This window comes from Helianthus annuus, chromosome 5 (genome assembly GCF_002127325.2).
Source record: "Helianthus annuus cultivar XRQ/B chromosome 5, HanXRQr2.0-SUNRISE, whole genome shotgun sequence".
In the NCBI taxonomy this organism is placed as follows: Eukaryota; Viridiplantae; Streptophyta; class Magnoliopsida; order Asterales; family Asteraceae; genus Helianthus; species Helianthus annuus.
Genome location: NC_035437.2, coordinates 20450665 through 20465344, shown reverse-complemented (window position 1 = coordinate 20465344; position 14680 = coordinate 20450665). Strand labels below are relative to the sequence as shown.

Below are 14680 nucleotides of genomic sequence, written 5' to 3'. Positions count from 1 at the left end.
TAACATTTTGTCCAACTAATCATCAAATTCATAGATGAATATAGTAACATTATTAAATTGGTCTACTAGTCGTGTTTAAAATGGATATCTTAAAACAAACTATCACTACTAAAAAACTGTCTTGTTTCCGACCAAGGTTTTTGTCGGAAAACTGTCGGAAAACGGTGTTTCCGACCAACTTCCGACAGAAATACGTTTGTCGGAAAAACCCTTGCAGGAAAATATTTCCGACAAATATCCGACTAAATTGGCGACAAATTTCAGACAAAAAAAGAAGTTACTATTTCCGACAAAGTCCCGACCACAATTTTCCTACAGCTTTCCGACCACCGTTTTCCTACTATTTTCCGACCATCGTTTTCCTACTATTTTCCGACCAAAAGGTTCCTACAGCTTTCCGACCACCGCGTACCTATCGTTTTCCGACAACCATGTTCCTACTGTTTTCCGACCATAACATTTCCACAGTTTTCCGACCAGATTTTCAAATTTCTCTTCCTACCAATTTCTGTCCAAAAACTTTTTAATAAAAAAAATATAAAAAACACTAAAAAAATCCAGTTTTTTTTCGTATTCAAAAATGCAAAAAAAAAAAAAAAATCCAATAAAAATCCTAAATACGATACCATTATAAACTAAAGTTCGTCCACAAAATACAATATGGTTTTCCAACTACAAGTTCAACCCCACAAAATATGACATCGTTGTCAAATTACAAGTTCAACCGCAAAAGACAACAAACAGAAACTAAACTATGGTGGAGGATTGCTAGGATTACCAAATTATTTCATAAACTCGGCCATTTGTCGTTCCATCTCTTCGACTCGGTTTTGTAACATTTCAACATGGGATTGTTGCGCCTCTTCGAATCGTTTATTTAACCTTTTCCACTTGAGATTGCAAGTTCCGCACCTATATAATTATTAACAACAAACATAATATTAGAAAAAAAACAATATATATAGAAGTTTATAATCAAAATGGATGAGAGACCATAATCTTTATTCGGTACAAAAAAAAGAATTTGTTATCAAAGTATCATTTTTTACACATATATTTTATCAAAAAAAATATTAAAAAGTTCTGACCCGAACCTGTTTTGACCCAACCAAAACAACCCCTTTTTTAATTGACCCGTTTTGACCTGACCCGTTCTGACCCTTTACCATATGAATTTGATCAGGATTTGTGCTTTAAACTTTAAATTCATTACGAAAATTTGGATTTTTTTTTATTCCATTTATGAAAAAACAACCTTTTTTATTCCTGTATGATTTGATCCACACACCACGTTTACAATGGTTTTGTCGGAAAAGAAGCTATTGCAGTAAGACGAGGTTACGCCTCGTAAGCAAGCTTAGCAGAGCTATCTTTAGTATAATACTGAAAATAAAATTAAAAAGTTATGATCTCATAATCATTATAATTTTAAAAGAAAATAACTAAAAAGAAGAAAACTATGACAAAAATGTTACCTCCATGTCAGATCCATGTCCAAGTTGACCATACTGTGGAAGTCCAGCAGTTCTAGAAACCATAAACAACAACGTAAATTCAAGTTACATTTGGTCTAATTTAACATATAGCAAATTAACATTATGAACAAAAATACGTGCACCATACAGTATACGTGCAGCATGACTCTTGGAATTCATCCCGTTCGATCGGATCTACAACTGCTTGCATACACACACATTCAGATTTCAGGTATGAGCAAATAATCGAATTAACTAAACTGAAACCAAAATAACCTAACTGACCAAACAGAAACCAAAATAACTGGAATGATTAAACCGAAACAAAAAAGAATCAAATTAACCGAGCTGAAACAAACCATATTAACCGAACCAAAACCAAAATCAGCAGCTTAGACCTTGACCGAACTGAAACCAAACTGGACTGACCAAACCGAAACCTAAAATAATTGAATTAACATAACTGAAACCAATCTGACCTAATTGACTGAACCAAAACGAAAATAACCCGAATTAACCGAAGCAAAACCAAATTAGCTGCTTAAGCCTTAATCGAACTGAAACCAAAATAACCAAACTGACGAAACTGAAACTAAGATGACCGAAGCAAAACCAGATTAGCAGCTTAACCAAAATAACCTATTTGACAAAACCGAAACAAAAATTACCGAACTGAAACCAAATTAACCTGATTAACCAAACCAAAATAACCGAACCAAAACCAAATTATCCGCAAAAATGAACCGAATCAACCGTATACATTCCAGTTATTGTTCATTATAGATACTTACCGCGCATTTCCTCTGTCATATCCTTCAGCCGGAAACCATAACTCTTCATTAGGAAGCGGCAACGGTTGCGGTACGGCAGATGACGACCAGTGCTGCGGCACTCGATGCGGCGACTTCGGTTCAAAATCGCCGAATTCGGCAACGATTTCGACACGTCAGCATCCTCCTCCTCCGTCTCCTGTAGCAAACGCTGGCCTCGAATTAGAGCTTCATTCGAGCCAATAAGCAAAAGAACACTAAAAAACTTACCCTTGAAGCTCCTATCAAAACCCAGTTCATCACTGCCCTTCATCCTTCTTTCAATTATAAGAAAACCAATACTTCTCAGCCTCTTGTGCCTCATATACATGTTTTCATTTTACCATTATTCTTGGAAATGCCTCAAATCAAATTCTTGGAAAACCAATACTCGATGTCCACAAATATTGGAGCGGCATACCTACAATTAGTGAGACATAAGGCACAAAGCAAAACATTTTATTCAACTACAAGTGTAACAACTCCAAAATACATTGCTTGTTGAAACATTACATGACGTTTAGACAACTATCACATCTATTTGATGACACACATGAACTGAAAAGAGACTTGCTTACGTCTTGTCACTTTGCCGACACTTATAAGGAGTTAATGGCTCGGTCACGCCATCGATAATTTCAGAAGGCCTTCCAATCCGAACATCCTTGTATCTGTCATCACAACCAAAAAATTAAAACCTATTATTTGAAAACGCCAAGAAAACTTTAACGCACAAGTAACACTAAGTAATAGAAGTAATTATCATCTTTAAAGACGATTACAACGTGGTTTTGGTGCAAACAATCGACATAAATAACAAATTGACCAAGAAAATGTAAGATGTTTGTATATAGCTTAGTAAATGTTTTTAAAGTGCATAAACTACAGCATTGAATATTTGAATGTTCAGAATCTACATGAAAGAGATAACAAAGAACTGTTTTACCTGAGGATTCACCCTCATCTTCTGAAGAACTTGAGTCAATGATATGATAGTTCCCACAACCCTAGTTACCTCTTCTACAAACCACTGCGCCTTGGTCGAACAACTTGTTTGTCTTTCTATAAAAAATAACAGACTTTTTCAATCCAGTATACATATAAGTAAATCATAATTTCACAAGTGGCATACCCAATTAGAGATCACATTTTCTCAAGTCCTTTGCTAAGGCCATTAGAAGAACAACCCATCATCTCTATAGCTAATCTCACAAGATTTGGGTACTTCTTTGACTTCACCAAGAACCAGAGGAAAAGGCGTCTCACTGGTACAAGCTGGGAAGATTTCTTTAAAAATAAACAATACATTATATTTATTTCATTAAATTCTAGTTCATACAAATAAACAATACTTTACTCTAATAAACTAGATTGAAGAAAATAATAGTCGACGAAAATGTTGCTTATAAGTCCATCTACATGACAAGTGGATAATTAGGGATCCAACTTGCTGAATATTGAAAGAAAACCATGATACTTCATGCAATTTCTTATCATTTTTCCATTTGTTAATTATTTGATCGGACACTTATGTAAACTACTTGTTCAATCAGTTATTAGAGAATACTAGATGGATTAATGATAAATACCAGATCACTAAAGGTGAAAAGGAACGCAAATGTGGATGACGTTCAAAATCAAAATCATCCATTAATGTACTTTTAAAATTCATTCGACGACTAAAAACATGGTTGAGACTAAACGAGACAAGGGGTTAAAGACTGTTCTGTTCACTTTAATCACTTAATATATATACATACAAACCGCATCGAAGGGGGGCTCGAAAAACTAACCAGTCTCAAAGGGAGAATTGAAGGGGAATGCTTCCGTCATCTAGCAAATCGAAAGGAAATCCTGTGCAAACTGGAGGAGGCTGCGTCGAACCGGAAGGGGAGCAACTGCGTCGAGGGGAAGGGGAGCGGCTGCGTAGAAGGGGAAGGGGAGCGGCTGCGTAGAAGGGGATGGGGAGGGGAAGGGGAGCAAGGGTTTTAGTCGAGCAAAGTATAACCAACTACATACTAATATACACATACACATACATATAGAGACAAGAAATACATTTATATATATAGATAAACACCTCCGCATAATTAAATATGAAAAGAATAAATGTTTTAGTCGGAAACTGGTCGGAAAATTCCGACAACTTTCCGACCAAATGTTATGTTTTGTCGGTAAGTGGTCGGAGATTTGCGACAATTTTCCGACACCCATATCCGTTTTTTTTAGTTTTTCAACCTTCTAACATAGTTTTTTCATTACGTATTTTGTACACCTTAGTTATGCATGAAATTCTTTTACTTACCAACTTATACGTATAATTATACCCAGTCATACGTGTGTGTACGCTATCGGGACCTATTACTTAAACTAGGCTTTTACTATTGTATAAGTGCGTATATATGTACATGTATATATATGCCGAGACAACTACATACTAATACACACATACACATACATATAGAGACAAGAAATATATTTATATATGTAGATATACACCTCAGCATAATTAAATATGAAAAAAATAAATGTTTTAGTCGGAAATTGGTCGGAAATTTCCGACAAGTTTCCGACCAAATGTTATGTTTCGTCTGTAAGTTGTTGGAAATTTCCTACCATTTTCTGACACCCATATCCGTTTTTTTTCGGTTTTTCAACCTCCTAACATGTTTTTTTCATTACATATTCTGTACACCTTAATTATACATGAAATGCTTTTACTTTACCAACTTATACCTATAGTTATACCCAGTCATACGTGCGTGTACGCTATCAGGACCCATTACTTAAACTAGGCTTTTACTATTGTATAAATATTTATATATGTATATATATGTCGAGATAACTACATACTAGTACACACATACACATACATATAGAGACAAGAAATACATTTATATATATAGATATATACCTCGGCATAATTATATATGAAAAGAATAAATGTTTTAGTCGGAAATTGGTCGGAAATTTCCGATAACTTTCCGACCAAATGTTATGTTTTGTCGGTAAGTGGTCAGAAATTTCCGACCATTTTCCGACACCCATATCCGTTTTTCGGTTTTTCAACCTCCTAACATGTTTTTTTCATTGCATATTCTGTACACCTTAATTATACATGAAATGCTTTTACTTTACCAAGTTATACCTATAGTTATACCTAGTCATACGTGCGTGTACGCTATCAGGACCCATTACTTAAACGAGCCTTTTACTATTGTATAAATGTGTATATATGTATATCTATATGTATATATATATATATGTCGAGACAACTACATACTAATACACACATACACATATATATAGAGACAAGAAATACATTTATATATATATAGATAAACACCTGAGCATAATTAAATATGAAAAGAATAAATGTTTTAGTCGGAAACTGGTCGGAAATTTCCAAAAACTTTCCGACCAAATGTTATGTTTCGTCGGTAAGTGGTCGGAAATTCCCGTCCATTTTCTAACATACATATCCGTTTTTTCGGTTTTTCAACCTTCTAACATGGTTTTTTTCATTACGTATTTTGTACACCTTAGTTATACATTAAATGTTTTACTTACCAATTTATACGTATAATTATACCCAGTCATACGTGCATGTACGCTATCGGGACCCATTACTTAAACTAGGCTTTTACTATTGTATAAATGTGTATATATGTATATGTATATATATGCCGAGACAACTATATACTAATACACACATACACATACATATAGAGACAAGAAATACATTTTTATATATACATACACATACACATACATATAGACACAAGCAAATACATGCACATGCACATGTACATATATAGCTCAATATAATTGAACAAAAAAATAAAGGTTTTGGTCGGAAAATTGTTGGAAATTTCCGACAACTTTCCAACCAATTTCTTTTTCTATTTTTTATAGTTTTTTTTGTCGGAATTTAGTCGGAACTTTCCTTCAAATTTCCGACGACATTTTTCTTTGTCGGTAAGCAGTCGGAAATTGGTTGCTAATATTTGACTTTTATTCTAGTCGGAAGTTTGTCGGTAAGTGGTCGGAATGGCCAATGGGTCAGGTATAGGACAAGATTTTACAACCAGGTATATGTATGGGATTAGCCATACCTAACCCATACCCGACTCATTGTCATCCTTAAAAATAATTGATTCACACCCACATAAAAACCCTGATTTACCATTTAATCATCTCCCACATAAAACCCCGGGTATAGGTATGGGATCAGCATGCGCCGACCCGTAACGTCCCACCGCGACTCGACCTAGTATCGACCGGACACGTCTAGAGTCGACCCCTTAACGGTCTAAAATGTCTCGAGCCAACCCGTTAACGACCAAAAATGTATCAAATCGGCGCGTTAACAACCTGAAATGTCCCGAACCGACCCGTTAACGACCCAAAATGTCCCGAACTGACCCGTTAACGGCCAAAACGCATCGATTCAGCCCAAAACATATCGACTTGACCTGTTAACGACCGAATCGGCCCGTTAACGACCCGATCAGCGGGAAAAGATCGGTAGATTTTAATTCATTTTCTAAAAGAACACATTAAGAATGGGATTGAGATTCCAATTCCTATTGGAATGTTTAAATTCCAAATCCAATTTCTTTCAATTCTAATTCCTATGTAAATTACAATTCACTTACATTCTATGAAACAAAACTACCTTAGGGTTTCACAAAACATTCGACATGCATGATTTTTTTTATATTCCAAATCACTTGTGGTATATAAATGCCAAAATTTATGAGATGATAAAGAGTGTTTAAGCTACTAAAATCACTTTGTATCTGTTTGTTTTAATATTAATTAAAATTGTATTCCTTTATTTTTATGTTTGTTTAATTGTAAAAATAAAAAAAATTTGAATAACTTATGACTTATTAGCCCTCTCTTAAATGAGCTGAAAAAATTGATATTGTTTTTTTATGTATATCACGTCTACGATTGTTAATATAGATTTGTCTTCATTTCAAACCCTTTTTTAAATATATTACCTGCTATGCCATCTGCTAGGGTTTTAATATCAAATTCACATTAAAAAAATGTCAAAAGAACCTCGACCCGCTTGAGATATGAGTGTTTGCTAGGTACGTTTTCGTGTTATTTGGATTTGATAATTTTAATATTGTATTTGAATTCAAATAAGATTCGAGAAACCGTTTTGATTAAGGATATTTAAATTCACTTCATTCGAATGAAGAGAATTATAAAAAAATAATCAAATTATTTTTAAAAATAAGTGTATTATATAGAAAAAAATATATTATTCAAATTCGGATTTTTCAAGTCGGTATTCGGTTTGAGATTCCTAAATTTAAATATGTGTTCATATTAGCTAACTTGAATTTCTTGATTTTATATATCTATATGTATACACTAATACACTAGTGTAGTGTTGGTGCAATGCGTCATGGAATAAATAATCATGTAATCTGTCTTTTTTAAAAAAAAATATAAAATACCATATTCTAATTAAAGAGAATACACTGATCATTTTTTTTAAATATTTAACTATGAAAAATTTGTAGCGTTTAAAAATTATGGACGGGATGTTGGTTTAAAAGTCAACAATTTTTTAAAAGTTCTAATTACTTAAACTTTAAATTATGTAAAATTATTTTTATCATCCGTGTATATACATATATATGTATGTATCAATTTTTATGGTTTAGATATGCTTATTTTTTATAGATTGATATACTCTAAAGAAAAAACAAATACCTTATAATGTTACACAATAAACATGTTAACTTTAAGTGTAGGTTTTATATTAACTATTAATTAATAATTAATTACTTATTCGTAATTAAGGTATTTTTTATATAAAAACTTAATATAAAGTTTAAGCACTCTTTTCTATAAATTTTTATTACTCACTGTTAAAAAAATTTAAAAGAAAAAGAAAAATAGCATAGAGAGTCCCAAACTGACCTAAGTGAGAAGAAAATTAATGCACACGGTTTGACCCATACGGTAATGAAGTAAAATAATTTAGAGTGAGGATGAAGATACGTGTCTCAATCTCAAACCGCACTAAGAATTCATCTTGTTAAAAGCATAGCATGGAGAGATGTCATTGTAGCCATGTTAGGCCCTAGAAGTGTGAGACTGACGCATCAAATATACCCAACGGGCTATGGTAGCGAACTGGGCTTTACCGGGTTAGTTTATATTAGGTTTTGGACCTTTAATAGGTCAGTGGGCCTTGCCTAAGGCCATGTGGGCTAGGAAAGCCCAAGGGGAGCCCATGTAGGGAAGTGGGCTTGTCTAGGGTATATAAACTGATTTATGTCTCATAAATCAGGTTGAACACTTTAGAGAGAAACCCTAGATTAGAGAGAGGCTGCGAATTGGTGTTCATCTTGTACCAGATGGTTTTGCTTATCAAAGTAATAGAATCGTGTGCAATGTGTTAAAGTATTTTCAGTGTTCTTGTGTTCTTGATTTTTGTTTTTTTAGTCTCACCAAGTTTGGATTCCAAGTGGTATCAGAGCTTTCAGAACCAAGTATCATTGAAAGATCCAAGTATTTGGGACTTACAAGTGGTATCAGAGCTTTCAGAACCTATTCTAGGCTCGGTTTGATATCAAAGATTCAAGAAAGTTGTTTTCGGAAGTGCTGGGTTGTTGTGTTTGAAGACTACTATGAAGAATAATCAGTTTCGGATCATTTTTTTGCAATTTCAGATCATCTTCTGTTGATTTCGGATCATATTTAAGGATTTCGGATAGAAGTTGTTTGAAGATTGCCTGTGTCTTTTCTAATTTCAGATCATCCTTATGCATTTCGGATAATCTTTACTGATTTCAGATCATCCTTATGCATTTCGGATAATCTTTACTGATTTCGGATCATCCTTATGCATTTTGGATAAAGTTTCTGTATTTCGGATAGCCTTTGCGATAGGATTTCGGATATCATTTCGGATAACATTTCGGATAGTCATTTCGGATACACTGTTCCGAATTGTTGCTGAGGTTTTCGAACTAGGCTACTATTTCGAATTGGACTGATTTCGGACTGATTTCAAAAGGTGGAATTTTAATCAGCTGACGTATTTGGTCATAAACGTTTTCATGCATGGAAAATTATCCGTAAATGAACTCTGAAAACGGACAGTGCAGTTTGAACCGCCTTATTTTTGGGACACACACAAAAAAGACACGAAAATCCCAAAAAAAGTTTTAGACATTATATACTATTAGATTCGTAATTTCGAGAGGAGTCTAACGGTATAGTTTGGTAAAGACAGTTTTCGGAATTTTTTTGAACGGTTTTAACGGTACGTTTACGGTAAAAAGGGAATTTCCGTTGTGGGATTGATGGATAGTGCTGATGATTTGCGTTTTGAAATTATTTTTTCTGGAGATGGAGCTGGAAGGTTTCAGGATCGAGTGAAGGACCTGGATGAGTTTATAGGAAACTACAATGTTGACCATGTTATGAAATATGTGATGAGATTGCTTGAAAAAAGGGAGGCGAAAAGAAGAAGGAATGAGCCAAATACTTTTTTGGGTGATCACAGAGGCTCTTTGTATCTTGGTTGTGGGATCATTTACAATCAAACCTGGATCTATACGCACAATCAAAGAATCTCATTCCGATGAAGTGGGCAAATAGAAGCCTCAAGCCCAGCAAGCTGCAGCCAATAGCCTAGCACCCCAAGCCCAAACTCAGACTGACAAACCAAAATCACTCATCGACATGGTCAACTATCTTTTATGTTCTTGTCATTGCAGGAATAAGGTTGCACAACTTAGGGCACTCAACTCTAATATGGTTAATGATTATAACAGTGCAATGACTCAGTGCATCAGCCTTAGACAAAGCAACAAGTTGCTTACTAAAAAGGTTGAAGCACAAAAGCAAGACATAGCTCAACTTCATAGAGATCTTAACCAACAACAGTGTTGGATTTATGATTACAAAACAAACTCAGTGTGAAAAGCATGGAGCTTAAGTCTGTGAGAGCTGAGCTAGAGCTCCTGACTGGCAAGTGTCAACAAAATGAAGTAAATATAAAGAAGTTTGATACATTCAGCAAGGTAGTTCAAGATGTATGCAATGTGCAACTGGCATATAAAGAGAACAAAGGGAAGGGTTTGGGATACAAGCAGGTTGCCCCACCATATAATCACAATTACACCAGAATGCCTATGCCTGACACGGAGGAAGAGCTTGAGAATGAACAACATATGGTGTATGGCAAACCTAGTGATTATACATCCGACACACGGGGATCTGTTAAACCTGTAAATGTTAAAATGAAGCAAAAATGTGTGAACAATACTAATGCTTCTACTTCATGTGCAGAAAAAGTGATAATTGTAGAGTGGACTGAAGAAGATGGTGAACCATCTAGTGCTGATGACTCTTCTAATGATTCAGCTGAAGTTTCTGGTGTTTCATCCTATAAACCAGAACTCTCTGATTCTATAAAAGTTGATGAAGTGAAGATTGACGTGAACAAGGCTCCTAGTACACAAACTGAACAATCTGAGCCTTCAGTTAGTGCTGTAAAGGTTCAGAGCAAGCAAAAGGAGCCGAAACGAGCATGTCAGGGACAAGGAAAGGAGAAGTCTAAACATCAAAGGCACTCATGCTCTCCAAGGTCTTCAACGGGCAGCAATAGTCCTCAAAAGGCTCGTGATGTGAAAATGCTTTTATTAAGCTAGTTAGTAGTGGAAAATGTGAGAAATATGCATTTGACTGTGCTAACAAAGCCTTTGGAAAGACAGATGAAATTTCTGAACAAGACATGCAGTCAAAGCAATACAAGAAAAATCAAAAGAAATCTCCACAGCAAAAGGCCTTTGCAAACGACAAGTATAGGCATCCAAATTCATCCTCGTTTTCAAGAAATGTGCAAGAAAATCAAGCATAGAAAGGATCGGTTCATCCTTCAGGCCTGCAAGAGCAAATCAAGCTGATAAGAATGCCTTCTACATGAAGAGACAAACATGCTTCAATTGCGGCATTCCTAGTCACATTGCTAGAAACTTCACACATTGTCCCTACGTACCATATTATGTGCAAAATCAGAGGGTTACACCAAATGATAACTACCATTCTAAGCCAATGAAGGTATCTTCACCTAAGGCAATGAAGAATGTGAATCCCAAGGTTAAACTATCTGATGGGGATTGGAACGCTGCTAAAAACAAATGCAAGGTTGTTCAGGAACAAAAATCTGTTTCTAAAATGAATAAACCTGAAACAGCTAAAGTTGCTCAACCGAAGGCAACAAACACATTTGTTAAGCCGAAACAAATTTAGAAACCAAATGCAAAGCAGTAATATCACCAATCTTTGAAACGAAATAGGACATGTGTTTAAAGGAAGTGTCTTATTTTGATGCTTCAGGTAATCCCAGGACCACGATGGCCTGGGTACCAATGTCTTACTAATATCCTTATTTTTCAGGGACAACCAAGGAGGAGCTGCTGACAATCTCTGGAATATTGGTAGCGGTTGTTCCAGAGATATAACGGGTAACATTTCACTGTTGCAAAAAGTTCAATTTTTTTTATAGATGATATGTTTCCTTTGAAGGAGATAGGAAAGGTAAAATAGATCAGCGAAAAGGTACAATTTAAATTTCATGCTTTAATTTTGATATTAATTATTCTTCAATATGATGACGGAACGGTTAAGCAAAAACAACAAAAAAGATTTTCATTTTCTTTCATTTATATCTTTGTACATACGTTCTCATTATTAGGTAAATTTGTGCATAAAGTGTGATGCACAAATTTAGGGGGAAGAGGGTAATATATGTATATATGCATTGTTTTAGGGGGAGAAAATTGCGAAAAAATCCAAAAACATTTGAAAAACAGAAAAATCCAAAAAAGAGTTTATTGCATCATTGGGAAATGAAATAATGTTCGTGTTAAAGGGTTTGACTAACACATGTAAGGTGTCAAGGCTAAAAAGATTAGGATATACTGTGATGTGCTGATAGGTCTAACGCTCAAATAGATAAAAGATACCAAGTGATATAAACATAATGAACTATGCACAATGTGGGTAACGTACCATCGGCGTATGATTTTATGGTCTTAAATCTTGCGTTGAAAGATAGCCAACGTCTGAGGTTTCGGGTCTTTATGCTGTTGAGTCATCCGAGGATATCATGGCTGTCCTTCTGTTGCATCCAGGCTATATGCAGACCTAGGCACAGTCAGGATATCTTAAAAGAGCCAAAGATGCCAAAAACCTTAAAAGAAGAAAATCTCAAAATGAGAGAATTTCGTGTGCTTTTAAAGCAAAATTTGTACCAAAAGGTATTTGCCTAACCCTCGTCGGACACAAATATTGGTCACTCTGCTTTACGAAAGTACTGACCTGTTCACCAATAGTCTGACGTTGTAAAAATGAAAGGATGGACTCAGTATACTCACCCGCTATGATGAATCGTTGTGCTTACCTTGATCGCAGGGGTATGTCATGGAATGGGATACACGGATGTCATAGTATAATATTACCTTAATCATATCACGAGGTTGAAAATTGAAAGTTGAGTGTTAGGTTTAAGAGGATAAACATATTGGCAATCACTTAGACCAGTCTGAGTAAGTTCAAACCGAAAAATGTTCCTTGGTCTGCCTGAAAACGATTTTGATCCTATTGCAATTGCAATTGTATATTGTAACTGTCTGAGTTAGTTTCTTGGTTCGTATTTATGTTCTCATTTATTAAAATTTAAAAAATAGAAAATTCAAAAATAGAGTGTTTTATTAGTTTTATTAAAAACATTAACCGTTCTTGAAGATTTGATTGATCATAAAAGTTGAAAGAAATTTGAATTGTGAAATCTGAGTACAAGTACTTGGATGTACTAAGTGTTCATATGGTACTTTCCTCTATTGCATAGAAATGTTTGCTTATAAATTTCTGAGAATTTTTGCAGAACTTGATTTCAATCAAGAAACAGGGGTTAATGAAGAATGAGATGTTGTTAGCTGCTGACAATGTCACACCCCTTTCTTAGGCGGAAGCACGAGGTGTGATCATGAAAGGTTCTCATTGCATACGAAAGGTAAACATACTACATGCTCGTAAAAATAACTTCAAATACCCAAAACATTACATTAACGAAAACATAGATTAAGTGTTTACATCACGAGACCACACATATCGTCTGAAAGTTTACAACTTTATTTAAGGATAAATGTAAACAACATCCTGGAGCATGAGTAAGACCGCGCGCACATCCACTTTTAGTTACCTGAAATACATGTGAGTTTTGGAAAAAACGTCAACATAATGTTGGTGTGAATTCATGCAGTTCTTGTATTGAACGTTTGTATACTTTGTATGAAAAACATGGTATGTATCTTGTATAATTCAAGTATTCTTGTATGTATCAAGTATTTATGTATGTATCATGTTGTTAATGGGTTGCAAGGCCATTAACATGTGACACGACATAGGAAGCAACCAAACCATAGGCATTTTTCTAGTTGTAGATTCACGACTGAGACACAAAAGCACTACTTGGTACTAGTTTTCACCAAGAGTGTGGCTTCCCGAAAACCCATTAGATCTAACCTTTTGTTCTGCGGTCTTAGTATGTACACGATTAATGGTGCTTATGGTACCCTATTCGTGACACGATTTCTCGTATCATTCCTTAAAACGCATCATACTTGGTACTAGTTATCACCAAGAGTGCTTCTTGTTTTTGTATCATCATACCATTTGTAAACATTGTAATATTTGTAACATGTATTTCACCCCCGAAGTTATAAAACTGAAAACAGTTAAAAGAAAAGGGGGAGCATGAACTCACAACTTTGTGTTCCTTGCGCCGTAAACTTCACCGGATTTGCTTATTTAGCGTCGTGACCTAAACGTGTTTTATTAACGTTAGTCACTAGACTTGTATCGCACAAGTACAAGTCACTATCTTTTGTATATGTGTTCTTGTGTTAAAAATAATTTATATTTTTAACTGTGTATCTTACTTATATTATTTTCTCAAAAATAAATATAAGTGTCTTGTATTTTTCACCCTAGTTATGTATCTTTGTTCAATACTTCATTTCATGTTCATAACTTGTCCAAGTTATTTATTCTATCAAGTAATATATTTTCATAAATATATTTTAATCCTAATACACTATCACGTATAATACATACTACATACACTTAGCACAAAATTTGGTGGTCAATAAATATATATATTTTCTCCTAAAATATACATACTTAATATCAATTTTAATCTTGAAGAAATCATCATTTCTTAACACAAAAAATTAGGGAAACCTTGGTAAATATTTTTAGATACATTTTTAGGGAATAAGTTTCTTAAAAACTTATATTTTTCTAAGTGTCAAAATTTATAAAAATTTTGACATAGTTTCCCCTAAAAATGGA

The 14680-nt window shown here is 34.4% G+C and overlaps 1 protein-coding gene across 5 annotated transcripts; it reads right to left on the bottom strand.

Annotated features, from left to right (window-relative positions):
* Window positions 1-618: 618 nt before the first annotated feature.
* On the bottom strand, window positions 619-4280 carry LOC110940125. Of its 5 annotated transcripts, none has more exons than XR_002592837.2 (10): window positions 4078-4280; window positions 3417-3571; window positions 3231-3346; window positions 2863-2955; window positions 2516-2705; window positions 2267-2444; window positions 1624-1676; window positions 1476-1527; window positions 1256-1383; window positions 619-912 (listed from the first exon to the last, which is right to left on the bottom strand). XR_002592837.2 is itself a non-coding variant. In XM_022181683.2 (8 exons), exons 5-8 carry the CDS (start codon window positions 2543-2545, stop codon window positions 783-785), a joined length of 390 nt encoding a protein of 129 aa, XP_022037375.1. In that variant the 5' UTR covers window positions 2546-2705; window positions 2863-2955; window positions 3231-3346; window positions 3417-3571; window positions 4078-4280; the 3' UTR covers window positions 619-782. The 5 variants fall into 5 exon arrangements, 2 of the variants coding, with proteins under 2 accessions (XP_022037375.1, XP_035846583.1); XR_002592840.2 differs by having other exon boundaries at window positions 2267-2432; XR_002592838.2 differs by lacking the exon at window positions 1256-1383.
* Between the last annotated feature and the right edge of the window lie 10400 nt (window positions 4281-14680).

What these genes read in the sequence shown, in the direction of transcription:
- LOC110940125 (XM_022181683.2), bottom strand. Translation starts at nt 2,545, where the DNA reads ATGAACTGGGTTTTGATAGGAGCTTCAAGG. An exon ending in TTTTGATAGGAGCTTCAAGG is followed by an intron (nt 2,445 to 2,515) that starts GTAAGTTTTTTA and finishes CGTTTGCTACAG; the next exon opens with GAGACGGAGGAGGAGGATGC. An exon ending in GACATGGATCTGACATGGAG is followed by an intron (nt 913 to 1,475) that starts GTAACATTTTTG and finishes ATAATTATATAG; the next exon opens with GTGCGGAACTTGCAATCTCA.